Below are 27,379 nucleotides of genomic sequence, written 5' to 3'. Positions count from 1 at the left end.
GTCGAGTAGTGTTGCCTCCTAATGTTTGTCTGCAAATAATGAAATGCTGGCAGCGATGTTGCCACCCGACAAGAAGACCTGCCGGCTCTGCATTCTGGTCCAGGACAACACTTCAAGGTTCTGCTTGTGCTCGTGTGAACTTCCCCAAACAACCTAAAGATATCCGAGAAGTAGGCCCTCAGAACGTATCTGCACCTGTACATTGGTACTCCGCACCTTCGTGACTTGTTTCACTGGTATTTATGCAGTCTAATACTCCCTGTGCTGTTATTCTATGTAACGTTGTTTAAATGTTACCTTTAGCACCATTTACATTTTTTTCATTTACATTTACAGCATTTATCAGACGCCCTTATCCAGAGCGACTTACAATCAGTAGTTACAGGGACAGTCCCCCCCGGAGCAACTTAACCCTAAGTGTCTTGCTCAGGGACACAATGGTAGTAAGTGGGATTTGAACCTGGGTCTTCTGGTTCATAGGCGAGTGTGTTACCCACTAGGCCACTACCAACCAGGAGAAACGTATGTAGCTGAAATGACAATAAAGCGCGACTTGAACCTGAACTGGGTGAGTGTAGGCTTGTGGATGCCCTTTAAAAGTGAAGTCATTGCCACTTCTGCCCCTTTGCATTTTGTTTGATGGCTGCTGGGACAGGATCCAGGGTCTCTGCGGCAGCAGACAACTGGGCGGAAGGGACACGAAGGACTTCTCACGTCCGAATGTGTCAATAATTTCGTCGAGACAAGGGCCAACGGGGAGTAAAAAACCTTGTCAACGGCCATGATGAGGACACACAATATTGCACCTCTACCGCAATGATGAGTCAAGGACACACAGACAAGGATAAAAGCAAAAAGAAAAGGAAATTTATTGATTAGGCTCATTTGAAGGGGATCAAGAGCAAAAGCGCTCGAGACAGGCGCAAAATAATAATAATTCGAATACTATTACTCAACGTGAAGACATTTGTGGAAAAGTGCAGTACTAGTCAGTGTCCCCCGTCCAACCCTCACAAAATCACAAATACTTACTCTGTAATGACGTTCCTCAGCACAACACTACAATGCCTCAGGATGGGGGTGAAAAATGACTGAATAGACATTGTCATTTTTGGACAAAACCGTCGCATTACTGAATCATTTATATTCAAAACATGTGCACCGTACCAATTAATATCATATAGCGGGACTACTATTTAAAAACCGGAATAAGGAATAATCCCAGAAGAGAATGAAAACAGCTTTCGGTAATTTGGCGTATTTTGTTCTACGTACAACCACGACAACTGCATTTTAACCCCGCAATGTGCACGAAAACGCGAACGCACCGAAACGATTAAAACCGTGCGCGTTAATGCGCAGCATGCATCTAGCCGGCTAGCAGCGCGCAAATCCGCGCACCGGCGCCGACGTCGACCTCCGGACACTCTGCGCACGACGCGGCACAAGCGAGCCGAGCTGCGGGTCCCCGCTGGCGGAACGCACTCCCCCCCCCGGGCGCAGCGGCGAGGCAGCCGGGGCCCGAGCTCCCCGGCCTGCCGGCGGCCATTCCCGCGTTTCTCCCCCTTTCCGCGTTTTCCTGCGCCTCTCGGGCTGTGACGTGTCGCGCTGACGGCGGCCTCGGCGCTGGCGGAGCTGGGGGCTGCTGCGCGACTCTGAGTGGCAGCGGAGCTCCGAGGCGCTCGGCCCCTCCCTCCCTGCGCCTCAGCGGCCCGCCCAGCCACCGCCGACCAACTCCCGACCGAGCCCTGCCCGAGTCTGGGGGAACCGAACGGCCTGGAAAACCGGCTGCGACGCTGAGGCCGCACCGCACCCCGATATATGGTAAGCGCGGGCGCTGCAGCGAACGGCGGCGGCGCGGCGAGCGCCGGCCGACGGCGGAGCTCCGTGCGCGCCCCGGCGCTTTATTTCGCGTGTGAGGGCGGGCGGAGGGCGGCGCGCAGGCGGCGGGGCCCGCGTCTCGCTGGCGGGCCGCGGGCCTGAAGGAGGCCGCAGTCGGGCCTTGAGAACCGCGGGGGGAGGAGGGCGAAACCGCCGAACGGCGTCGGAAGGTCGCGCTCTGCGACGACGGCGCGGCGCGTCTGCCCGTCCCGGCGTCTCGGCGCCCGCTCCGCGTTCCCCCCCAAAATGGCGCTCGCCGGAGGTTTTGTTTTCGGTGAAAGGGAAATTGCGCCGGGCGCCATGTTTACCTCCCCGCTTCAGGAGGCGAGGATGTCGGCCGCACGGAGCGGGTTACGTTGTGGGAGGGATTTATATCGGCTGGAGACATTTTAAAAACACCCTTCTGGTTCTTTTTTTTTTCTTTTTTTTTTTTTTTTACGGGTTCGTTTCCAGTCGCGTGCGCGTTTTTTTTCCCGCCAGCTTTTCACCGCCGCCGCTTTATATCTGGGTCCAGATCTGCAGTCGTTTCGTTCCCGTGAAGCGCCGTCGTTCGGGCGGCTGCGGCGTCGCTGCGGCGCCGGCCGCGCATCTCGCCACTGCGTCGCAGACGACGCGCCGCGTCCACCTTTTGTCTCCACAGCAGCGGGGACGCGGGCTGGAGGGGACACCCCGCGCGTGACGCATTGTGGGCGAGTCGTGTCATCTCGTGTCAAGCCCGAGAGATAAATGCGTGGCAGACGCATTAAAATGGACCCAAAAAACAACCCAAACGGCCCCATAACGCTTGTGCAGATGATGATGATGATGATGATGATGATGATGATAGGCCTGTCACTCGTCGAGGCAGGATGGGAGGATGCTCTGTTTTATGATTGGCCTTTGTGCGCTTTCAGGTCTGCAGAGACAAATGAGGTGTAAGGACAATGGATGAAGATGTGGCAAGGCTGGCACTCCATTCTCAAGAGCCCAAGATCATATTGCACGGATCAGGTGATCTTTCTGGAAGGGACTAAATAAATTTTCATCTTACAGAGAGAGAGAGAGAGTGTCGTTTTTGTTCTGAATAATGAGTCCCCTCTTCCTTAGCTAAAGCCATGGACATTTTTGTACTATTAAACCACACCATGTAAATGTGCAGCAACACACAAACTACATCCAGCATTTGATCGGAATGGGCTGCTTTGCATGCCCTATTATTATTATTTTTTTTTTTTGTAAATTATGCATCTGAACAGTTACGCTTGCATAGAGTACAGCGGCTCTATTGGCTGATTGGAAAATGCAGTTGGTTACAATGTCTATTCTTTAGTTAGTTAAGTCAACAGTTGTGTTAATGGGATGATTTGCCTTCTTTTGAATTCCATTTCCCCTTGTGTGTGTGTGTGTGTGTGTGTGTCTGAGTGATCCTTGCAAATATACAAAAACACTGTAATAGAACAAGGTGACCCTATTATGACCCTTATCCTGGTGTGTTCTACAGACGATGGCGGCGGCGGAGAGGGGGAGTTTGTGGTGGAGCTGCAGGAGACGGTTCTGGTGTCTGAGGTGGACGGGGAGGGTGTTGCGGTCCATGGCTTTGCTCCCGAGGAGCTTGTCGTCCAGGATGCCGTTGAAGATGTCGTTGCAGAGTACGTTCACTGTGAAGAGGATGAGGGCGTTGCTGTGGAGACCTGTGTGATGTCACTAGAGGGGGAGGATGAGGAGGATGAGGAGGAGGAAGGCGTTGCCATGGCGGAGATATCCGATGATGTATTGGGGGCAGATGGACAGGCGCAAGACTCCGACGCCTGTGGCAATTACCTGATGATCTCACGTGAGTTCCCATTTCTTTCTCACCTGGCAAAGTTACAGTGTTGTGAGGGTTTAGAATGAATATTCATGCACATTACGGAATAAATGTCTTACTTGCTCCATTATAAGTGAGTAATGCAGTTGAAATTGTTTAGAATACTTCAACATTGTTGTGCATGTAATATTGTATATATATTTTAGTGCTGCGCAACAAGCAAACATTTTAATCTTGGTTAAATGCATCTGTGACTGCATTGTTATGAACAACATTCAGTAATAAGTTAATATTTATAATGAAATAATCTTTATAGTGATGTTTTAGGTGCAATATTTCAGCTCATAAAAATAAAATAAAACACAAGTGCTCAAGTTAAAACTAAAATAAAAAAAAGAATAAAATAAGTACCGAAATTGCTCATAACAGCAAGGTTTTTCCACTCAGCACGTCATATTGCATTTGTTCCTTATCCAGTGTTAACTTAGACAGTCTCTGCCGCCTGTAGATATTGTCATCTCGACAAGATGTGGGACAAACAAGTAGTAATACGACCTCGTACATGCTCACGAAACACCTAAACGACGGACGCAGAGCCGCCGCTTCGTGCGGACTGACAGTTCTGCTCTGTTTCCGTATGTCTGTTTACTGTCCAACATGTGTTCTCTGTTCTGGTTCATGTAATGACGCCCATACCGAGCCCTCCTGTAACACCCCTCCTGTAAGCCATGGTGTAAATGGATGTGTATTCAGATTTTATTGTGCAATAAAATAATACAGTTGTTAGTTAAATAATGCGTTAATGTGATAATAACTCGTTGACTTGCCCGGCACTAATATATTTGTGACCTTTTGCACAGTGAACTCAAAAGACACTGTAGAGGTAAACTTGCTGAAGGTCGAGCTGGACCTTGACTGTAGGCATAGCGGGGGCGTTGGCAGACAATGCACACCCAAAAGATAATGGTTAGACAATACAAAACAATTTATGATAATTTGTAATTAAAAACACTGACAACCAGCTGGCGATTGGATGTAAAAATGAGCACAAATAAAACATTTTTTGTTACATCATGCGAGACTTTTTTTTTTTTTTTTTTCTGGAAAAACGCTGACACGACTTCCTGTCGGTGCCAAACATTGTGGTTGGTGAATGGTGTTGATGACGTAATTTCCACCAATGCCGCCTCAACTTCTATAGGCCGCTCTCCTCCTCATTAGCATTTAAAGCACCAGACACAAAAACCGCACGTCCTGGGAATTCTCATTGTGGGACTATATCAAAGTGGCTGTAATTCTGCACCAAGGCTTAATTTCATAAGGAGACTTCAGATACAGTATTAGGGGACATAACATTAACAAAACGGACTTTTAAGGTCCATGCAACCTGCATTGCTCCCACAGGACCCTGACTGCTTGAGATTTACACTAAGGCTCGCATTCCAGTTTCTCTGCTATGTTAACATACTATTCTGCTATCTAAAGTAAACTAAATATGTAGATTTTAAGCATGTAATTGTGTTTACCGTGGTAACAGTAAATTTGTTTGTAATGCTTGATACATGTGTTTGATTATTCCCTGATATGGCTTAATTGTGTGCTCAGAAGTTAGCTGTAGCTGGGAGGTTACATCAGTCATCCCATCCCAATAAAAAAATAAGAAAATGGTGTGACCTAAATGTGTGAAATTTGCACCCCTCCCCTCATCCCAGTGGACGAAGCAGGTAAAATGGTATCAGGTGATGGAGCAGAGGTGACCGTCGAGGGAGCCGTGGAAGATCAGGAGGTGGAAAAAGATGAGGAGGGACAAGAGGTCATCAAAGTGTACATCTTCAAAGCTGACTCTGGGGAAGATGATATGGGTAAGAGCTGGTTCCAGTAGATGAACTAAAAATAAGCATAACCTTACACAAAGGATAAATCAAACCGTTGAGAGAATTTCTTTATTATCTTCATATTAGCAGATGACACACACACACACACACACATATATATATTCTCTCTGTTCTCTGTGTAATTAGGGGAGACTGTGGACATCGGCGATGGTGAGACAGAAGGTGTAGCTCTGACGGACTCCTCTGGTCGACCACTGCGGGAGAAGATGGTGTACATGTCAGTCGGAGATGGCCATCACACTCAAGGTAATGCTATTGTCACACTTTATTCATGGTGTCAGATCATGTGTTCACTATGAGAGTGGTGGTGTGTGTGGGCTGTAGAGTGCGTACAGCTTAAATGTGGGGTATTGTGTCTGTGTTCTTTGTATGCGTTTGCAAGGTCTATCAGGGCTCCTATAAACTATTGAATTTTTGGAACCTCCTGGTTTGGATTAGCATGGGTAAAAATATGGGAAAAAATAGAAAGATTCTAAGTGCAATCATTTCTATAGCAGCCATTCTTTCATCTCCATTATTTTAACACCACCGCACATTGTATAACACAATGAAGTGTTGAATGGATCAGCTCAACCAAATAAAGTTTGAGAACCACTTCTGTCGATTTTAGTAGCCTATTAAAGAATGTCTAATTGAATATAAAGAATATTTTAGTCCTTAAACTGAGAAATAAATGCTTTTTTCACCCTCCAGAGCTGTATGAAGGGGGTGGGGGGGGTTCTATGTGTGCGAGCGAGTGCTGGTCTAACGTGTGCTGTGTGCGGGTGCATATATGTGTGTGCAGGTGTGTCTAAACTCTCTGATGAGGTGTATATGGAGGTGGTGGTTGGGGGGGAGGAGCCTGTGTCCCACGAGCGTCCGTATGACAGCACTGCCCTGAGCAAGGACTTCATGCCTGTGGCCTGGGCGGCTGCATATGGTCAGTAACACACACACACACACACGCAAGACTACACACACCAGGGATTGGATGGGTAAGATTACTCAAATACCCGCATCTATAGTGAGCATAGTTTTTATTTGACTGTTTTTATATGACTTAAACAGACCTGGGTACATTTTGCATGCAAACCCTTGTGCACACAGGCTCTGTTTTAACATGGTGGGATTATTGGTGATTGTGTGTGTAATTATTAATTTTGAATAAAAAATTGGGGCATCATTTGTCACTGTTTTGTTTGTAAAATTTATAGATTTCTTTGCACCTGTTATCCTCTGATCATGCATTGCACCTTCTGGCAGCAAAACACTTGACCATAAATATCCTTCAATTGCATTATTACATTTAATGAACATATAAAATGTATACATTAAAAAAAAAATTGTTTTTTATTTGGACATATTTACTTTATTATTGTAGCTAAGGGTTAGGTATTCAATATTTAAAATCACGTAACATTATGCACCTGAAACTAAGAAATTGTCAACAATAGCAAAAGTGTATTTTGTGCTCAGTGCTCAAATAAACAACATTTCTCTAATTATATGAGTAGTTGACCATTCATAAATTGTAAAAAGCATCCGTTGTTCACTTTAGTTCAGACATGCGTGTTAGTGTTAAATGTTTTGTATTTTTTTCTTGGCTAACTCTTGAAGATCAGTATTAAAATAGTGGTCTGTGTTTGTGTTTATGAACCAGGTGCAGAAGACAGTGAGGGCTGTGAGAACCGTAACGGTGCAGCAAGTGCTCTTCTGCACATCGACGAGTCGGATGGTGTCGACAAACTCAACCGGCAACTCGGCAAAAACAAGAGACGTGCTGAACCCCGACAGGTTCAGACAGGTACTCGTTTACTGGAACCCCCTACATTTACATTTATGCCATTTATCAGACGCCCTTATCCAGAGCGACTTACTTACAATCAGTAGTTACAGGGACAGTCCCCCTAGAGCAAGTGTCTTGCTCAGGGTCACAATGGTAGTAAGCGGGATTTGAACCTGGGTCTTCTGCTTCATAAGCGAGTGTGTTACCCGCTAGGCTACTACCAGCCCTCTCTACAAGTGATGCTGCATTGAATCACCCTCATTAATCAGAGCATAAATTAAGTTGTGAACTTTAATATATTATCAATAAGAAAACATTTCTAATGATCTTCACCACACCAACTATATAGGACACTGGATAATTGAAATTATTATTGTTTTAGAAGCCTTATATATACTAGGTATGAAATGATGATAAAGTGATGATAGAAAATACAGAATCCAGTTGTAGTGATGTTATTTTATTACTGATGGCATGCTTCATAATGCCATTTTCTTTTTCTGTCTCTGCTTCTAATCCCAAGCCATCATCATTGGCCCATATGGTCAGCCCTTAACAGTCTACCCCTGTATGCTCTGTGGCAAGAAGTTCAAGTCGAGGGGCTTCCTGAAACGGCACACCAAGAACCACCACCAGGACGTTCTGAGCCGCAAGAAGTACCAGTGCACGGACTGCGACTTCATCACCAACAAGAAGGCCAACCTGCACAACCACATGGAGGTACACGCGCTCAGCACCAAGGCCCCCTTCGAGTGCGAGACCTGCGGAAAGGAGTTCCACCAGCAGGCGGCGCTGTTCTCCCACCGGCTGCAGCATCACCACAGGGAGCAAAAGGCCCCGCCCCCGCCGCCACCTCCAGCTTCCACCAAGATGCACAAGTGTAAGTTCTGCAACTACGAGACGGCCGAGCAGGGCCTGCTGAATCGCCACCTTCTGGCCGTCCACAGCAAGAGCTTTCCACACATCTGCGTGGAGTGTGGCAAGGGCTTTCGACACCCGTCAGAGCTGAAGAAACACATGCGAACACACACCGGGGAGAAGCCCTACTCCTGCCTGTACTGTGACTACAAGTCAGCCGACTCGTCCAACCTGAAGACGCACGTGAAGACCAAGCACAGTCGGGAGATGCCCTACAAATGTGAGCGCTGCTGTCAGACGTTCAGCGAGGAGGAGGAGCTCGCGCAACACGCTACCACACACGAGGAGGCACGGACGCATCAATGCGCCCACTGCGACCACCGCAGCTCCAACTCCAGCGATCTCAAACGTCACATCATCTCGGTGCACACTAAGGACTACCCACACAAGTGCGCCATCTGCGGCAAGGGCTTCCACCGGCCCTCTGAGCTGAAGAAGCACTCGGCCGCCCACCGCACCAAGAAGCTGCACCAGTGTCGCCACTGCAACTTCAAAATCGCAGACCCGTTCGTCCTCAGCCGCCACATCCTGTCCGTTCACACCAAGGAGCCGCAGCAGCAGCCGCCCCCGCAGTTACAGGCCCAGCAGCAGCCGGCGCAGCAACCGGCGCAGCCGCCGCCGCCGCCACCGCAGGCCCCGGTGGAAAAGAGCGCGCCCAAGAGGACTTTAGGGGGCGGCGCAGCAGGGAAGAAGGGCGGGGGTGGAGGAGGCGGTGCCAAGGGGCACCGGGAGCGCAGGGTGTACCAGTGCCAGTACTGCGACTACAGCACGGGCGACGCCTCGGGCTTCAAACGCCACGTCATCTCCATCCACACCAAGGACTACCCGCACCGCTGCGAGTTCTGTTCTAAAGGGTTCCGCCGGCCCTCGGAGAAGAACCAGCACATCATGCGGCACCATAAGGATATGGTGCAGGCGGAGTGACCACACCCTGCTGTCAGCCCTTCCCCCTCTGTGCCTCTGCCAGTATGTTGGCGGACTGCATCATGACTTCCACGGCGACACTAAAGTACGGCAACCAATTGCACGGCTCTCACTGTAAAAGAAGAGAAAAACATCGACATTGACAACAAACAATACCTTCAGTGTCAGATGCCCTGTCACATTCGGGTGTGTGTGAGTGTGTGTGCGCCCGCTTCCGAGTGTGCGTGTTGGTAAGCAACTTTGTACAGATGAATGAATGAGTGTGTGTGTGTGTGTGTGTCCAGTCTGTGGTCAGCTGCACACACAGCAGCGTTCTCACATTGTTGAATGGCCATATTTTTGTGGTCTCCAAGAACATTGGCTTCATGAACTTTTTTTTTTTTTTTTTTCCCATTTTTTTTTTTTTTTTTATGTCTGCATTTAATGAACTTCCGTAGTAGTTTTTATTTGCAGCGTGTGAACTTTGTACATAACTGGTGGAATCAGGTGACCCAGCCCTGCTAAGTCTTGCACTTTAATCTGCATGGCCCCAAAGCTGGTGATGGACCACACAGACAGACAGAGAGAGCGAGACCGTGGACGAAACTAGCCCTCTTTAACCAGAATGCCAGGTTAGACCGGTGTGGACCGTTTGACGTCTCTTCAGCCTGCAGATGTTTCACTAGGCTCATCTGACCGATAGAGAAGCAAATATTTCTTTTTAAAAAATATATATAAATATATTTAATCTCCAGGCCAACAATCATGTTCGTTCGTTTTGGTTTTAAGTGTGTGACTATCTTGTATGGCAGCGAGGAAGAGGAGAGAGCTGCAGAGCTCTCTGGTATCAGGGAGATGGGGACTCAGTATCACAAGCACTTGCCAACTCCACCCATAGCAGTACATATGCAGTAACACATAAAGCTTTTTTATGATAAGGTAGTGTTGTAACAGATTGTGCACCTGAGTTACAGGGCAGTAGGACCCCGGAGGTCCGTAACTTGAGGGTCACTTTTCACTGTGACCTGCATGGACCGAGTGTTCCTGGTTGCGTTCTTGGGTCTGTGTGTGTGTGTTCTGTTTGTGACCATGTCTTTTTTTTTTTTTTTTTTTTTTTGTATGTGTGTGAAGAAGTGCCCTGTATCCTGAAGCCTTCACACACTAGCAGCAGCCACAGGTTCAGGTCCCATGATCATGACCGTGTGTTTTTTTTTTTTGTGTGTGTGTGTGCGTGTGTGTGTGTATATGTCCCACTTGCAAATACTTCCAGTGAGGAACCACTCTGATCTTCCCATAAAGGACAGAACTGCTTTGACTGCACATTTTTCAGTGGCTGCGAACATTCAAAGTATTAATTTACAGTCTGATCTCAGTGTGTGTGTGTGTGTGTGTGTGTGTGTGTGTGTGTGTGAGAGAGAGTGTGAAGGAAGTCTGATGGAACACCTGCGCCACACCCAGCTCTTATCCATTGCCGTTGGCCAGCGGCTTCGCTTCAGTTGGGCTCAGCTCACGGCGGTGAAGTGGCCACAGTCCTCGGAACAGCAGCGTCACTGGCTGGGCAAGACTGCCCTGTCTCTCCTGCAGACCAATGCCATGAGTCAGGATAGGTGTCTTCACCGATCTACAGAATTGTCTGTTTCCTGTCTGTCCTGACCTCCCCCCCGTGGTCTTTTTCTTTTTTCCTTCTTCTTTTAATTCTTATTTATTTTGTCACCATTTGAAAAATGTTGTATAGTTCAGTGTATCTAGGATTCTATGGGACATAAATTATTGTTTTGTACACAAAACCTGTAAACAGAATGTGTAGATGTAAACACTTGAGGAGGAAATCAGACCTTTGTGTTGTCATGGGTGTACTTGACTTTTGTTTAAAAAAAAATAAGAAAAGAAAAAAAAAAAGAAATAAAAGGCAAAAGTATTTTCCTGCATGGACTTCCCCCCTTCCCCAATGTCACCGGCAGCCGCTTTCCTCAAGATCACCGACGATGGGTGCTGGACCCAGAAGCAGGCAGCAGGTGTAGGCAGTGTCAGCCATGTGGGAATCGGCTTCGTCACGTCCTTAACCACATGTTTCAATACGAGGAAATGCCACTGGAGTTGATCAGGAGGACTAGATTAATGTACACGCTCCAAAAAATAAAGGGAACACAAAAATGAGGCATCCTAGGTCCGAATGAAGGAAATATTCTTATTAAATACTTTATCATAGGTGAATGTGCTGATGACAAAACCACACCAAAATGTTTTGATGGAAATCACGTTTATTAACCCATGAAGGTCTGGATTTGAAGTCACACCCAAAATTTAAGCCGAAACACTGCCAAGTGCATCCAAATTTGATGTATTGGCCTTAAAACAAGTCACAATGAGGCTCAAGCGTGCTCAATTGGATTCAGGTCTGGGCCAGTCCATAGCATCAATGTCTTCATCCTGCAGGAACAGCTGACACTCCAGCCACGTGAGGTCTAGTATTGTCTTGCATTAAGAGGAGCCCAGAGCCAACCGCACCAGCATATGGTCTCACAAGGGATCTGAGGATCTCACTTCGATACCTAATGGCAGTCAGGCTACCTCCAGTGAGCACATGTAGGGCTGTGCGGCACCCCAAAGAAATGACACCCTACACCATTACTGACCCACTGCCAAACTGGTCATGCTTGAGATGCTGAAAGCAGCAGAACGTTCTCACCGGCATCTCCAGACTGTCACATGTGCTCAGTGTGAACCTGCTTTCACCTGTGAAGAGCACAGGGCGCCAGTGGCAAATTTGCCAATCTTGGTGTTCTCTGGCAAATGGCAAACATGCGGCACGGTGTGGGGCTGTAAGCACGACCCCCACTTGTGGACGTTTGGCCTTCATACCACCCTCATGGAGTCTGTTTCTGACCGTTTGAGCAGACACATGCTCATTTTTGGCCTTCTGGAGGTGATTTTGCAGGGCTCTGGCAGTGCTCCTCTGGTTCCTCCTTGCACAAAGGTGGAGGTATCGGTCCTCCTGCTGGGTTGATGCCTTCCTACGGCCTCCTCCATGTCTCCTGATGTACTGTCCTGTCTCCTGGTAGCACCACCATGCTCTGGACACTGCGCTGACAGACACAACAAACGTTCTTGCCGCAGCTCGCATTGATGTACTATTCTGGATGAGCTGCACTACCTGAGCCACTTGTGTGGGTTGTAGACTCCATCTCATGCTACCACTAGACTGAAAGCACCACCAGCATTCGAAAGTGACCAAAACATCAACTAAGCAGCGGAACTGAGAAGGAAGTGCAGGTCACCACCTGCAGAACCACGCCTTTATGACTATAATTTCCACCTGTTGTCTATTCCCAGCACATGAAACTGATTGTCAGTCATCGTTGCTTCCTAAGTGGACAGTTTGATTTCCCAAAAGTGTGATTGAGTTGGAGTTTAATTGTGTTGTTTAAGTGTTCTCTCTTTTTTTTTATCATCAGTGTATTAGGAATAAATGAATGACTGGTTTGCTGGAAGGTGTAGGAATCACCAGACTCCAGGAGCAAAACCCCACATCACCAGTTTACTATCTTGACTAATGTCTTAAAAAATTCATACATTATAATGGAACACAATAATCGACAATTTAATACCAGCCATGCACTGATGTCTATTGCGCACACATTTAACCTAAATTACGTCTTTGTGTCTAGTATGAGAAATATTTCGGTCCTGTTACTGGTTATATTATAAATGCAAAACACACCACATGCCACACAAAGACTAAACCAACACACTTGTACAGTGAGGCAGTATAACTCTTTATTATGAACAAAGCAGGTCAGAAGGTGTATAGCAAAATAAACGAGTACTATAGGTATGCAAAGTCTTCCGCTCTTTAAGAAAGCTTGTCATTATGAAAGAGGAAGTGAAGGGATGGCAGGGGTAAACGTTCAAGGACACTCATCTGTTAGGGGGGAAAAAAAGAAGAAGGTCATCACATTGACCGGACGTTCGCTGGTTTTCCAAGCATGTTTGTACGGGGAGTCATGTACCATTCTTAGGAAGGATGACGATGTTCTCAGGCAAAATGCTGGAGTCCAGAGAGAACTGAGTGAATTTCTGCAGGAGCTCAGGATTAAGTTCGGTCTCACGGCCTGCAAACATATAACACATATTTTAGTACTCTTTCCAGCCAACAGTATAGGGGCAGCTGCACAGCATGCTCGCATCTTTTAGCACACAACCACAGGCACAGCTTCTTTAAAATAAATAGGTCTTAGCTAATTTAGTAATATCTTACACAAAAATAGATTTAGGCACAAAAGACATCGTGCAGCATGTTCAATGCTTCATACAAAAAACCATAGTAGATAGCAGTTATCAGATAAAATTAATAGCATTTTAAGACAATTGAAAATAATTAGTCATTCCATTATCTATTCCATTGATCTCATTGATTGCTAGCGAAAAAGACAGAGCATTCACCATAAAGCTTGTTGAGCACAGTGGAGACGGCCCCCTTGGTCTTGATGGTATGGACAAGTGCGTATTCATCATACTTTACATCCACCAAGCGCATGTCGTTCTCATTCTCCCAGCCTGACAAAGGCAAATGTCTGCAATCATTAGCTTCCAATGCTCACTGCCATTGTGCCAATAAGACGCACAGTTAACTTACGTTCGCTGCGAAAGGTGAATTTGCCAGGTACGTCGGAGGGCAGGGCATTGTGGGTCATTCTGAAGCAGGAACCATCAGGACTAGAAGGCACACGTTTACACTTTCATTCTACAGACCCCAATCACTACATAATCCATAATTATCTCTGTTTACTTTTCTACCCCTTTCAAGAGATCAGAAAATTAAAATGATTCTTTTTATGTCTTAACACTCCAGTAATAAGCACCATAGTTATCTCCTATTTATTACTAGGTAAGCAACCATCATTAATGCAGGTAAAACGTGGAATGGTACTCCCACTCAGATTTACTTCAGACTGGCGTACTCCATCACCAGGCCTCCATTGGCAGTTGGAGTAAACTGGGCACTGCCCATCTTCATCACGTTCCTACGACTGACAAACCACTGGGCGTTGGTGGCAAAGCCAATCAGGTACCACTTCCCTGCAACCTTAAACAGCAAATAAAGATTTAGCGAAGGAGGAGCGTGCACGTGCTGAGATTGATCTTCAGCCCTTCACCTTGCTCCTTATCTTTCATTTCTTTCTTACCCCTTGCAGACTGAAGTCAGCCTGAGGTACAACCTCAGCGTTAGCGACCAGGGAGCAGAGCAGAGCTGCCAGCAGGGCGGGCAGTGAGGTGTGCATGGCTACAGCAGAGCAGGATCTGGGTTCCGTGTGTGTTTCTTCTGCCCCAGACTCACATATATACTGACAGTGGCACTTATGAAACAACGCATGCACACACGTGCACACACACACACACACACACACACACACACACACACACACACAGGCACCTGAGCCCTGAAGGTGGAGTGACTCAGAAGGAAAATATGTGTGCCATGTTAGAATTTTAATTCTTTGGCAGCCACTTCACTGCAATCTTATATGGCAAAGCATACACTGGCTGTGTTGATTAAATATTTGCATCATTTGAATGATTCAGTCGTGTGTGTGTGTGTGTGTGAGTGTGTGTGTTTATCCAGCAAAATCTAGCAGGGAGTAACACCACACCAGCAGAGTTGTACACAATGCCGGGACTGACCGCCAGTGGCTGGTAATCAAAGAATCAAAGCCTAGCTGTCAGCATTTTGTACAGTAAACAGTCCAGGAGGCTCCCTCGTCTAATGTGCAGCGTGCATGTTAGGATGCAATATTTCCCGCTGTCTGTCCACACACACACAGAAAATGAGGCATCCCTATAATTTTGCATTTTTATAACAAATCTTAGCAAATGTGCATTTGATTGTGATTGCAACAAAATATAACCCCTTTAACTGAAATGTCATGTGCACCTATTTTCTGTGGACCTCTTCAGTAAGAAAAATATAAGAAAGAATGCATACTCAACCACACTACTCCCTTACACGAGGCAGGTAAGCACAGGCAGGGGGCTGAATACCGTACCGGTAGAAACAAGTTTGTAGGTCATACATAAAAAAAAGGTTACCGATGTGACATTTAGATTAACCTAGATAATAATCTATTAAATGCATGCACATTGACTAAAAAAAAGAAGAAGCAAAAACTGCATCACTGTCTCAGAGATACAGGTTTACGGAGTACATTTCACAAGAAATAAAACTTACATTATGAACCACTGTTTAATGTTATTCAAAAGTACATAAGCACACAGCAACAGACATGGCACTCGTCAGGGTTTCCAGAATGAGGCCATGAGCTGGATTATGTATTGGAGTGCAGGAAACATCACGCCATTCTGCAAGTATTCTGAGATGTCTGCCACTGGCTGGCTTTGGCAAAGATTCTCTGAACATCCCTCATCTGACCAGTTGAACTGTGAACAGAAGAGTTTTCTGCATCAACATGTTTATTTGACTGTTGGCTGTAAAACCACACTTTTCATCCCACACAGACTCACCTGTCCTGCAGACACCATTAGCAATGCCTTTACCTAAAAGCACATTAAAAAAAAAAAAATTTATTGGAGATATTTTGGAAAGGCTGTTGAAAAGCAGCTAATGGCAAAAGGTCTCACCTACGTCCACCACTTTATGAAGCCAGTTCATGACTACAACAGATCAGATGGGACATTGAAGTAAATAATGTTCATTTAAATGTTACTGTATTAAAAACTATAGAAACTAATTCTGTAGATTTATGAGCATGCATATCTTCCTGATCCTACATACCACCATTGAGTGTCATTTTACACAGAATATGAACACTCATAAAAAACATCAACTGAGCACCAAAACCAAAATCAGTTTAACCTTATAAAAACTCTTTGTGGAGTGCTGCCATACGAAATGCCATACGAAATATTTAAATATATAGACAATAAAATTTTTTCACATTATTTTTGAGTTTTGATTACTTTTGACTGGGACATTGCAGATTTAAAAAAAACATTACTGGGTCAAAGCTAAATACAGTCGCGGCCAAAAGTTTTGAGAACGACACAAATGCTGGTTTTCACAAAGTTTGCTGCTTCTGTTTTCATTATGGCAATTTGCATATACTCCAAAATGTTCTGAAGAGTGATCAGATGAATTGCAAAGTCCTGCATGGCAGGTGCGAGTGCATCAAGACTTTTGGAGGATGGCCTGGTGTCAGGAAGGGCAGCAAAGAAGCCACTTCTCTCCAAGAAGAACACCAAGGACAGATTGATAATCTGCAAAAAGTACATGGATTGGACTGCTGAGGACTGTGGTCAAGTCATTTTCTCTGATGAAGCCTCTTTCTGATTGTTTGGGGCATCTAAAAATGATTGTCTGGAGAAGAAAAGGTGAGCGCTACCATTGGTCCTGTCTTGTGCCACCAGTAAAGCATCATGAGAACCTTCATGTGTGGGGTTGCTTCTCATCCACAATTTTGCCTAAGAACACAACCCTGAATAAAGAATGGTACCAAAACATCCTCCAACATCTCCCAACCATCAGTTTGGTGAAGACAATGCCTTTACCAGCATGGTGGAGCACCGTGCCATAAGGCCAAACTGAGAACTAAGTGGCTCAGGGAATTTTGGGTCCATGGCCCCCAGACGTTAATCCACTTGAGAACTTGGTCAATCCCCAAGAGGCGAGTGGACAAAAACAGCCCAACAAATTCGGACAAATTAGCACTGGTTATGAAGGAATGGGCTGCCATCAGTTAGGATTTGGCCCAGAAGTTGATTGACATCAGAATTGCCAGGCCGAATTGAAGAGGTCTTGGAAAAAAGGGACAAGACTGGAAATATTGACTCTGCAGAAACTTGATGTAATTGTCAATAGCCTTTGAAACTTAGGAAATGCTTGTAATTATGCTTAATAATACACCACAGAAACAACTGACAAAAAGATCTAAAACCACTGAAGCAGCAAACTTGTAAAAAAATGTATTTGTGTCATTCTCAAAATTTTTGGCCGATTGTGCATTTATTCCATGTAGTTCCGCATTCAATGCATTTGTTAGGTGGTAAAGATGAGTTGCTGTGGTTCTGATTCCTGGAGTGTTAAAGGGTTTACAATGTGAGGAGAGAAACTGAAACACTTGTACAAAACAAAAACAAACAAACAAACAAACAACCAAACAAATAAACAAAACTTTCTAATCCCTGGTTTTAACCTGTATAGTATTGTGCGATTATTAGAACAATGCAGAGCCAGATACAACTAAAGGCAGCTCACCTTGGGTAGTCACTGAGGAGAAGGAAACAGAAAAACTGTTTTTAATAATAATAATAAAAGTAACAGTGGAAAATGAAAGAATTGTCTTCATTACTTCAACTTACATCTCAGATGTTCATTCACTATGTTGTCTTCTGTGATTTTAGCTAAAATAATTAAAATAAATCAAACAATTAATGGTACTGTATCTAATAAGAAAGGTTAATCAATGTATTAGTGTACTGCAGTGATGCTTACCTAGATCCCTTGTATCTGTGTTCTTCTTAGAGGGGTTTAAAATATCTGAAGGGTCTGAAAACCAGAAACGACCTGAATATCTGCACCATAGAAATCACAACAATGTGTAATTCTGAAAATCCTGGCAATCATCATGCTGAATTATAAAATATGACTTTCCAGTTTAGTGTGGTACATGATCTTTTAAAATAAAAATCCTATAGTGAAAACCCCACAGAACATTCTAAAGTCCCACAGAGTAAAAATTATTCAAGAAGGGTGAGGAAAGAGAGAGGACTCACTCAGTGCCTTTCTGATGTCTTTTACTACCTTTGGTAGGTAGGTCTTAGTTTTCTTATTTCCCCTCCGTTTTCCATCTGATGAAAAAGTCATTACTTTGGCTAATAAGAGGAAAAGCGATCCTGCCTATACAATCCTGACCACAATATGCAGTTATTAATAACTATACAGCACATTCAAAAGATACACAGGTCAAGTTCAGAATCAAGGACCTGTAGTTATGTTATATCTGCAGCCTGTTTTAAACAGTTTGGTGGTGTATTTGTTAGTAAAACTGTAAAACTTTCTGCCATTGTCATTTTCTTTCTTACATTTCTAGGATGCATTTACAGTACACATTTATTGCATTGCATGATCATATCACTATGAGTCAAGATAATAAAATAATAAGTTGACAGTTTTCAAAGTAGTCATCTTCGGTCATTCTCACTTATCTTTTTGATTAAGGATTTATAATCAAAAGCAACTATATTGTTTAAACTTTTACGTCCTGCACCCTAGATCAAAAAATATAAAGTTATGGAGCACCTCAAAAAAAACTGCTCCACTATTCTACACTTACCTGAAATGGACAGACACAACAGCAACAATAACAGGAGCAGCAGCGCAGTCCTCATCCTCATCAACATCTCCTCCAAACTCTGTCTCTTTCTGACTTCTCACACGATCCCCCTGCATTTTTATTATACTTCTTAGAACTGGTTTCAACAACAAAATTTTTTGCCGGCACACCCTATAGTTAAACTACATAAACAGAGGCTCTCATGCAGTTGATGCTTGATGATCAGTGGTGAAAGATGCCATTATCATGGCCTGTACTGTCATTTCCAGCATTGCTTCTGTGTTAATGATAACCTCTGCAGATAGAAGCACTGAGGAAGAGTAGGGAAATGTTTGTTATATTGTCATCCCTATATGCACCTGAAACGTTATTGGTTGCAGGGGGTTGAGCTTATCAAGCCTGTTGCATTTCATTTTCTAAATCTTGGACCAACATATTAATTTATGTGTCCAGCCTCAAAGTTATGCATGCCTTGTTAAATTAGTATTAAGTATGAAAGTAATTTGTATTTACATTTAAATTATCAATTAAAATCTGCTTTCAATAGCCAGTAGGTGGCAATAGAGCTTGGTGAAGATAAGGTCATTCAGGCTCGTGTTACTTTTATAGAAACCGATTTTCTACTAATACTATCATAATAAAAAAAACACTGTGGTGAATGTGATTCTATTTAATCAGTGTCTTCAGTCCAGAAAGAGAGGTAAATACTGAATTAGTACATTTTCAACAATATTTTTTGTATTTGGTCATCTAACTTCAGGTTTGAAATCAGTGCTTTGATATAAGACAAATTCATCAAACACCATTTTAATAAAAACAATTTCATTGAAGTGCTGTGTGCTTTTAGGTGTTTTGTAGAAGTAGCTGAAAAGTCCCTCCCAGCATTGACAATGAATCAGTCATATTTCTAAAGATTTTTTACCAAAATTCCTCCCTTACATGTTAGATAAAATTGTTGAGGCTCAGAACTATCTTCACCTCTATTTTCAGTCTGGGATTCTAACTTTCACAGAACTGAGACAACCTTGGTTAAAATGACCAGTAAATTGCTGATGGCTGACACTAATTCTTATGCATCTAATCAACATCCATAAGAATCTGTGGCATGAGTGGTGGCCCCAAAGGACTTTGTATAGATCCCTCTACCTTTTGAAATTTGTTATCTGCTTCTGCAAAGACTTTATTCTGTATTCAGTCCCACTTGTTTACCAACCCTCATTCCTCTTGTCACCCCTGCTGGAAATTATGTCTCATCCTCAAAACTTCTCAGATTTAGTGATAGTCATATAGTGATGAGGAAAAAAATTATATCTTTCGCAACATGAAAAGGCTATGAGTCTTGGTGGTTATTGTGCAATTATTACACAGTGACCACTAATACGTTTTATCAGAAACATTTAATCTTTACTTTCTCATATAAAATATGCCCATTGATCTTTACACAACAGTATGAAAAAATATCCAAGCTGGTCATCACTAGGATGTAAACACTTGACCCTCTCAACCTATAGAAACATATTTGATATGTATTTGAACATATTTGATATTTGAACACACACACACACACACACACACACACACACACACACACACACACATATATCCACAATTGTCATATTCAGCAGATTTTACTTGGTAAAAGGTAAAATGGTAGATGGGAGGACACATCAGAAGTATTCTGGAATTCTTTGGAATGTAAATTATTTTAGCTCACTCAGGCTTTGAGGTTAAACATTGTGAATCATCTCATAAATGTGTATAAGCCTTGTTGAGGTTAAAGGGTGAAGAATTATACAGCATGACAATGCTTATATATACAGTGGAGGAAATAATTATTTGACCTCTTGCTGACTTTGTAAGTTTGTCCAATGACAAAGAAATGAAAAGTCTCAGAACAGTATAATTTTAATGGTAGGTTTATTTTAACAGTGACAGAAAGTTAAACAAAAGTAAAAGATAGAGACTGATTTGCATTTCATTGAGTGAAATAAGAATTTGAACCCCTACAAACCATTAAGAGTTCTGGCTCACACAGAGTGGTCAGACATGCCTACTCAACTAGTCACCCTCATTAATGACACCTGTCTTAACTAGTGACCTGTATAAAAGACAACTGTCCACAGTATCAATCAATCAGGCAGATTCCAAACTCTCCAACAGAAGACCAAAGAGCTGTCCAAGGATGTCAGAGACAAAATTTTAGACCTGCACAAGACTGGAATTGGGATACAAAACCATTAGCAAGAAGCTGGGAAAGAAGGTGACAACTGTTGCTGTAATTGTTCTAAAATGGAAGCAGCACAAAATGACCATCAATCGGCCTCGGTCTGGGGCTCCACGCAAAATCTCACCCTGTGGGGTCTCAATGATTCTGAGAAAGGTGAGAAATCATCCTAGAACTACACGGGAGGAGTTAGTTAATGGCCTCAAAGTAGCTGGGACCACAGTCACCAAGAAAACCATTGGAAATACATTAAAATCCTGCAGTGCTCGCAAGGTCCCCCTGCTCAAGAAGGCACATGTGCAGGCCCGTCTGAAGTTTGCCAATGAACACCTGAATGATTCAGAGAGTGACTGGGAGAAGGTGCTGTGGTCAGATGAGATCAAAATTGAGTTCTTCGGCATTAACTCAACTCGCCGTGTTTAGAGGAATAAAAATGCAGCCTATGATCCCCAAAACACTGTCCCCACTGTCAAGCATGGAGGTGGAAACATTTTGCTTTGGGTTTTTTTTTCTGCTAAGGGCTCCGGACAACTTCACCGCATTAAAGGGAAAATGGACGGAGCCATGTATCGTAAAATCCTGAGCGACAACCTCCTTCCCTCTGCCAGGAAATTGAAAATGGGTCGTGGATGGCTGTTCCAGCACTACAATGACCCAAAACATACAGCAAAGGCAACAAAGGAGTGGCTCAAGAAGAAGCACATTAAGGTCATGGAGTGGCCTAGTCAGTCTCCTGACCTTAATCCAATAGAAAACCTATGGAGGGAGCTTGAAAGACAGCCTCGAAACCTTAGTGATTTAGAGATGATCTGCAAAGAGGAGTCGACCAAAATTCCACCTAAAATGTGTGCAAACTTGGTCATCAAGTACGAGAAACGTTTGACCTCTGTGCTTGCAAACAAGGGTTTTGCCACTAAGTATTAAGTCTTTTTTTAGAGGGTTCAAATACTTATTTCACTCAATGAAATGCAAATCAGTCTCTATCTTTTACTTAAAGTTATTTTTTCAATTTTCCTTTTGATGTGCTATCTGTCACTGTTAAAATAAACCTACCATTAAAATTATACTGTTCTGAGACTTTTCATTTCTTTGTCATTGGAGGAGTCAAATAAGTATTTCCTCCACTGTGTGTGTGTGTGTGTGTGTATATATATATATATAATTTGAAATTACTAATAATTTCCAGGCCATGCTTTCGAATAACCACTTGTACCAGTTAACTACAAACAGCATAAGATGATAGGACTGCATCTTTTAAAATTCTGTAAGACTGATAAAAGTCTGTTTTTTATGTATGTATGTTTTTTGGTTAATGTTTTCACTATATCTATATAGTGAAAGCAGGAGCAGGAGAAGTGGTAATGTTTTCATAGTCCTCCCGCACATCTTGTAAGTGTTATGGTTACTTGAATTTGTCTTGAACAGACCTGATCAATTATCTCAGATTTTAGGGTCAAAGCCTCAGGATTCATCACCAGCAGCTCATCCTTAATATTCAGTGACTACATTTTTATTTTTTTAACATATTCTGAGTAGTTACTGCAATAAACAGATTGATTTTGGTATTTTCTTACAATAATTGTTTAGCTTGCCTTTTGAGTGATATCCACATGACTTGCTGACTGGAGATTTGTCAGCAAATCTTGTGGTCACTGACAATTCTACATGTGGTATGGTGTAAGAGCAGAATTGTGAACCACAATGCCTGTTGTACACTTATATTGTGCTCAGTTATTTCAAGCTGAGGACATTTTAACAACATGCTGATAAAGAAGGCTGGATCTGTGCTGGGAGCAACTTTGGAGTCCTTGGAGCTGGCCGTAAAGAAACAAATTATGCACAAACACAAAATTATGGATAACCTTTACACCCTCTGTATGACCTGCTGGACAGTGGCGTGCTTTTAGTGGAACTTTTTCAACTCTGCTGTAACAAGGAATGCTGCAGAATATCATTCCTTACCACATAAATATCTTTATACAATAAATCCTCTTTGTGTAAAAGTAGATCCATTTTCTCAGTGTGGGACATGGGGCACACTGAACTATTCAAAATTCAATTTCATACTAAACTTACTGGGAACAGGGAATGAATTCACAACGTACCACAATTTTGATCTTTTTTTTTGTTTTTTTTTGTTTCATTATTTATTGTTTTTTTCTATCTATCTATCTATCTATCTATCTATCTATCTATCTATCTATCTATCTATCTATCTATCTATCTATCTATCTATCTATCTATCTATCTATCTATCTATCTGAATGCTATGTTCACCTGTTGGCTGAGATGATTCTATAAAAAAGCTACTGCCCTTCCCATGGCAGCCAGCAAGTATGGAGCTCCAAGTGTCAAGAGATGATTTTTGTGTAAAAAAAAAAAAGAAAAGCCCTGTCAGATTGTTAGTCTACAAAAGCGACTTACATGTGTGATTTGAATATCCATGATTGAAAAGCCTCATTTGGTTTACTAGGACCCAACACCGTTCTCATAACAACCATTACCCATTTTTTTAATAAATAAATATTGAATATAGAAAGTGTCTGTAAGAGCTCTTTTGGTCCAAATACTTTAAACACAGGAAGGTTGAAAACAAGTCGTGCTGCAGCATTTTGGATCAGCTGCAGAGGTCGATTTCAGCACCCAATTATTGTTTAACAGAAGGCTGGACAAAACACAATTTTGTCCATGAAATGCATTCGATCAATGAAAATAATTTATATTACTCATAACAGCTGACAGATCACTCCCATGGTACAGTATTTCAAAAATGTTTGCAGGTCATGTGATTCAGTTAGATAAAATGGGACATGTTTTACATGTGGACAGAATCTGAACAATTCGGCATAATGTCTATGACTGGAATGAGCAGCGAGCTGCAGGATGCGATCCCAGAGGTGCAGATCATCTGCCGCAAGGTTTGCAAGACTTTCCATTTCATACTGACTCTTATTTTGTGTAGTTTATCTTACAAATGATTGGTGACATGATAAAGTCTTCTAAAATTTGGCTGCCCTTACATAGATGGGCCCCTTTTTTGGATCATAGTTATAATTTATGGACTGCAGGTTGTGTGTCTTCCGGCAATCTGGAAATTTCTCTTTAATGTATATGCACAAAGATGACAGCTAATTTTAATAATTTTTTATTATTTCTTTTTCATTTTGCTCATACAGTCCGTGATTATTCCTGAACTCATGGGTGTTCTTGTATGTTACATATAGATAAGACCACATGCAGAAATACAGGCTGGGAAGAACTATTATGTATTCATTGCAGTGAAGTACAAAACTCAGCTTGTGAATGGAACTAATTACTTCATCAAGGTAAAAAGTAGCCAGGCATTTTTTCAAAAAACAGTTTTGTAAAACGTGTGTGTCACACTGTCTCCCAGCTTCACCCATCTCATGATGATGCAACACTTAAACCATCTTTATTCCACTCAGGTCCATGTCGGAGGGGATGAGTATGTACATCTGCGTGTGTACGAGAGTTTGCCTCATGCTGGCAGCAAGTTGGAACTATGTGGCATTCAGATGTCCAAAACCCGATTTGACCCAGTTGAATTCTTCTGAAATGCCAGAAGAGGGAACACAGCATGCAACTGAGTACTAAGTTCAGCTTAAACTTTAATGGAGCTTCTTTCAAGAACAAAAAACGAGAGAAATAAAGCAATTGAAGCAAAATTGTACAGTCCTTCATGCAGAACACACAAGACCATTTTTTCACATGATCCTTCAGCTTCATAACATGCTGATACTTATGATTGTTATGGTGTCATCACTGATTTTGTTGAAAACAAAAAAAGCTTAGAACATTCACCAGTCATCTAAAATATTATGACCCACATGCTTAATATTGAATAGGTATGGAGGCAGTGGATCAACTGTTCCACAAGGTGGTTCTTCACATAATAAGTGTTGGAGCAAAGTCTTCCAAATGTAAGTGGTACACACACAAACCCAGCCATCCACAAAAGACCCAGTTCACAAAGAATGCAAGCACACAGCACAAGCACTTCTTATTGGTGTAATATCTGTAAAATATACATTAAAGACAAATAGACATTTACATTTACAGCAATTAGCAGATACCCCTACTTATTACAGTATTATTGCTTGCAACTTTATGTACTGTAGGTTCCTGTGCATTCTAAAATACCAGATGACTTTTCTCTATGATGTATACTGTTGAGATCTTTGCACTCTTCATACGAACTAAGAATCTATCAGATACCCCTTCAGATGCCACAAGAACATTCAAGTATCCATCAAGGATCCATCGCTAATATTTCTTATTATTGCAGTTAAATAATCCCTATGAACTGCAGAAAGTGAAATATATTTTTATACTTTTATTTTCAAAATGTATGCCATTTTCCAAAAAGATGTAGTTTAACAGTTTTCAGAAGAGAAAAACACAAAATTTCTAGCTGTCATCTTGGAAGTATTCAATGGGGTCATGCAGTACTTTGGACACTTGAATGCAAGTGAGCTCGCGCTGGCCACCATAGCATGGCAGCTTCTCATAAACACGCAGATGCACGTATTCCTCCCCGCCAACATGAACCTGAGAAGAAAAAAGAAAATTAGACTCTACACACACATGTAACTTTCGAAACATCTCAAAAAACATGGGTGTACACAGACAACCTCAACTCCACAGTCTAGAAATAAAGGAAAAACACTAAAATACAGATGTGAATTCCATTTGTATGAATGTAAAGCGGCACAGGCAAGCTAGAACTGTTAGTTGCAGAACCTGACAAATGAGTGACCATGAAATTAGGGTTGCCAACCATCCCACATTGTCCCTTCCAGGGCAGCTCCAGTCCCGCATTCCAAAAACAGCTCCCATAATAAGATCCCATAATTCAATGCTTCAGTTGTCGTGCCGAACGCAATCTTTACACTGCAGCTGAATCTGTGCAGGAGCAGTTTCCACTACCACTGATTTCCTTTCTGATCCGATACCAAGAAAAATTCAGGTTGGTATGGGTGATAACTCATAAAAAAACTTAATGTGTTTGGAAAATCTAAATAAAAAGTGTCCTGAATTTGGGGTTGAGAAGGTTGGCAACCCTACCTGACATGGGCCTACAAAGGAGGTTCTTCTTGTAGATCTGCTTACCTTGGCAAAATAATTGGTCCCTGCCACAAGCTGACTTTTGTATTTCACTGCAGTGAAAACATTAAAATTCTTCCCAGACTTTTTTTCTGCATGTGGTTTCATCTGTGAAAAATAAATGGCCCAATAAATCAATCTAGTAACCAAAACAATGATTTTACATGTATTATTAGCCTTGTTGATAACAGTTGTCTAATAGTAGTAACAGTAGTTAATTATATTACAACTCAGCCTCTAGACTGAACGCACATTATCACGTGTACGCTTGGATTTCGCGTTCAGGTGATATTTCAATATTTCATCTGCAAGTTTCCTTCATCTGGACTCTTAACGTTCTTTCGTAAGGGACCGTCATCAAAGTGCATCTCATAAAATGTGTTCTCTTTGACAAGAAAAAAATTACGGTTTAATGTTTAATGACGGCGCGTAGATCGAGTATAAAAATTCAGCCATAAGTCGCTAACCTCGTGGTGTTGAATTTAAGCAGGACGTTTTGTGCACTTTGTCCACACTCCCTGTCCCACATTTGGCAACAGCTGTGCTGCTGATTCGTCTTTATTTCCCCATCTTCCTTCCAGTCATTTCTCGAACCTTCTCGTGGTTCGTTTTTTTTCTTTTTGTTTGTGAGACGTCAATGGTCGTGCAGATGCCACGCGTCAGTATGTCAATTGTTGAAGAGAAAGTTCGGGAACCCGCACAAACCTCATCGCAGATTTTCTGCACCTCCGGCGTAGCGTCGAGCTCCTCGCCGAGTCCCCCGCATAAAGGCATCGCGCACAGGATCAAAAAAGCCCTCCTGTCACCCTGATACCGAAGCAGGACGCGCAGGGAGAACCCGGCTGCAGTTCTGTAGAGGGACCGAGAACGTGTGGAACGTACCAAGAGAGTTTGATAAGTCCATAAATACGTCGCTCTTATTTATTAAAAGCTATAGAGAGGATGCAAACAAGCTTTCTAATAACATGAGCACCTTGAATAAATACCAGGCATTTATTTAAATGTGTGTTTTACTAATATGTATTTACTTCACTTCTAATATGTATTTATCCTCCCCTACGAGAGATGGTTTAATCGCAGGCGTTGTCGCTGTGGAATTTCCGAATCCAGATCAGTGGTGCGCCATACTTCTGGATTGTCTGCCATTTAAAAATGATTACAAATAATAATAATAATGGAAAATGTAGACAAATGATTTATGGACGTCAGTCGTTGGACCAGAGGCATTCTTTATATTGTTGAGTTCTGCACAAGTTTGGTGTGGTGGGGAATCTGGGAAGAGGACGCAGTTTTACATGAAATATGTCTCATCAGTCAGATTAGAAGATGACTGTTAGCAAGGTCGACAGAAAGAAGGCAGATAAGTGAAGGTGCAGAAGGAAGAGAGGAAGCACCCCCGTTAAATCAAAGTTCAAAATTAATTTCCATCGGACAATTTTTAATGAGCCAGATACTATAGACTTGGCAAAATTTACTGTATGTTTCACTCGTGTAATACTGTACCATATTTAACTATACAAGAGTGTTCATGAAGGC

The 27,379-nt window shown here is 42.8% G+C and overlaps 4 protein-coding genes across 7 annotated transcripts; 2 read left to right on the top strand and 2 right to left on the bottom strand.

Annotated features, from left to right (window-relative positions):
* The first annotated feature begins 1,423 nt into the window (after window positions 1–1,423).
* Window positions 1,424–9,549, top strand: LOC114792268 (zinc finger Y-chromosomal protein 1). Of its 2 annotated transcripts, XM_028983236.1 has the most exons (8): window positions 1,424–1,824; window positions 2,775–2,871; window positions 3,362–3,694; window positions 5,380–5,529; window positions 5,689–5,808; window positions 6,347–6,481; window positions 7,202–7,345; window positions 7,851–9,549. In XM_028983236.1, the coding sequence occupies exons 2-8, from the start codon at window positions 2,805–2,807 to the stop codon at window positions 9,167–9,169; spliced, it is 2,268 nt and encodes a 755-aa protein (XP_028839069.1). In that variant the 5' UTR covers window positions 1,424–1,824; window positions 2,775–2,804; the 3' UTR covers window positions 9,170–9,549. The 2 variants fall into 2 exon arrangements, with proteins under 2 accessions (XP_028839069.1, XP_028839070.1); XM_028983237.1 differs by lacking the exon at window positions 1,424–1,824 and having other exon boundaries at window positions 1,968–2,871.
* Window positions 9,550–12,903: 3,354 nt separating this feature from the next.
* LOC114792291 (lipocalin) lies at window positions 12,904–14,495 on the bottom strand. The gene is made up of 6 exons (XM_028983281.1): window positions 14,335–14,495; window positions 14,095–14,234; window positions 13,785–13,864; window positions 13,592–13,705; window positions 13,159–13,260; window positions 12,904–13,070 (listed from the first exon to the last, which is right to left on the bottom strand). The coding sequence occupies exons 1-6, from the start codon at window positions 14,428–14,430 to the stop codon at window positions 13,057–13,059; spliced, it is 546 nt and encodes a 181-aa protein (XP_028839114.1). The 5' UTR covers window positions 14,431–14,495; the 3' UTR covers window positions 12,904–13,056.
* An 880-nt stretch (window positions 14,496–15,375) lies between these two features.
* On the bottom strand, window positions 15,376–26,727 carry LOC114792294 (cystatin-B-like). 3 transcript variants are annotated; one of them, XM_028983285.1, is made up of 9 exons: window positions 25,850–25,953; window positions 18,496–18,605; window positions 17,936–18,010; window positions 17,655–17,708; window positions 17,522–17,563; window positions 17,418–17,429; window positions 15,785–15,817; window positions 15,668–15,700; window positions 15,376–15,583 (listed from the first exon to the last, which is right to left on the bottom strand). In XM_028983285.1, the coding sequence occupies exons 2-9, from the start codon at window positions 18,560–18,562 to the stop codon at window positions 15,567–15,569; spliced, it is 333 nt and encodes a 110-aa protein (XP_028839118.1). In that variant the 5' UTR covers window positions 18,563–18,605; window positions 25,850–25,953; the 3' UTR covers window positions 15,376–15,566. The 3 variants fall into 3 exon arrangements, with proteins under 3 accessions (XP_028839118.1, XP_028839120.1, XP_028839119.1); XM_028983287.1 differs by lacking the exon at window positions 15,785–15,817; XM_028983286.1 differs by lacking the exons at window positions 15,376–15,583; window positions 15,668–15,700; window positions 15,785–15,817; ... (3 more) ...; window positions 17,936–18,010; window positions 18,496–18,605 and adding exons at window positions 24,332–25,288; window positions 26,549–26,727 and having other exon boundaries at window positions 25,850–25,951.
* On the top strand, window positions 23,500–24,405 carry LOC114792293 (cystatin-B-like). The gene is made up of 3 exons (XM_028983284.1): window positions 23,500–23,637; window positions 23,944–24,045; window positions 24,166–24,405. Exons 1-3 carry the CDS (start codon window positions 23,530–23,532, stop codon window positions 24,292–24,294), a joined length of 339 nt encoding a protein of 112 aa, XP_028839117.1. The 5' UTR covers window positions 23,500–23,529; the 3' UTR covers window positions 24,295–24,405.
* Window positions 26,728–27,379: the final 652 nt, after the last annotated feature.

Source organism: Denticeps clupeoides, chromosome 6, assembly GCF_900700375.1.
Source record: "Denticeps clupeoides chromosome 6, fDenClu1.1, whole genome shotgun sequence".
Lineage (NCBI taxonomy): Eukaryota > Metazoa > Chordata > Actinopteri > Clupeiformes > Denticipitidae > Denticeps > Denticeps clupeoides.
The sequence above is the reverse complement of the archived record's forward strand: the minus strand, read 5'-3'. Positions and strand labels throughout refer to the sequence as shown.

What these genes read in the sequence shown, in the direction of transcription:
- LOC114792268 (XM_028983236.1), top strand. Translation starts at nt 2,805, where the DNA reads ATGGATGAAGATGTGGCAAGGCTGGCACTCCATTCTCAAGAGCCCAAG. An exon ending in CAATTACCTGATGATCTCAC is followed by an intron (nt 3,695 to 5,379) that starts GTGAGTTCCCAT and finishes CCCTCATCCCAG; the next exon opens with TGGACGAAGCAGGTAAAATG. An exon ending in ACCCCGACAGGTTCAGACAG is followed by an intron (nt 7,346 to 7,850) that starts GTACTCGTTTAC and finishes TCTAATCCCAAG; the next exon opens with CCATCATCATTGGCCCATAT.
- LOC114792291 (XM_028983281.1), bottom strand. Translation starts at nt 14,430, where the DNA reads ATGCACACCTCACTGCCCGCCCTGCTGGCAGCTCTGCTCTGCTCCCTG. An exon ending in CTGACTTCAGTCTGCAAGGG is followed by an intron (nt 14,235 to 14,334) that starts GTAAGAAAGAAA and finishes TTGCTGTTTAAG; the next exon opens with GTTGCAGGGAAGTGGTACCT. An exon ending in ATTCACCTTTCGCAGCGAAC is followed by an intron (nt 13,706 to 13,784) that starts GTAAGTTAACTG and finishes TGCCTTTGTCAG; the next exon opens with GCTGGGAGAATGAGAACGAC.
- LOC114792294 (XM_028983285.1), bottom strand. Translation starts at nt 18,562, where the DNA reads ATGTTGATGAGGATGAGGACTGCGCTGCTGCTCCTGTTATTGTTGCTG. An exon ending in GTTGTGTCTGTCCATTTCAG is followed by an intron (nt 18,011 to 18,495) that starts GTAAGTGTAGAA and finishes CTTTTTCATCAG; the next exon opens with ATGGAAAACGGAGGGGAAAT. An exon ending in CACAGATACAAGGGATCTAG is followed by an intron (nt 17,564 to 17,654) that starts GTAAGCATCACT and finishes TAATTATTTTAG; the next exon opens with CTAAAATCACAGAAGACAAC.
- LOC114792293 (XM_028983284.1), top strand. Translation starts at nt 23,530, where the DNA reads ATGTTTTACATGTGGACAGAATCTGAACAATTCGGCATAATGTCTATG. An exon ending in TGCAGATCATCTGCCGCAAG is followed by an intron (nt 23,638 to 23,943) that starts GTTTGCAAGACT and finishes TGTTACATATAG; the next exon opens with ATAAGACCACATGCAGAAAT. An exon ending in GAACTAATTACTTCATCAAG is followed by an intron (nt 24,046 to 24,165) that starts GTAAAAAGTAGC and finishes TATTCCACTCAG; the next exon opens with GTCCATGTCGGAGGGGATGA.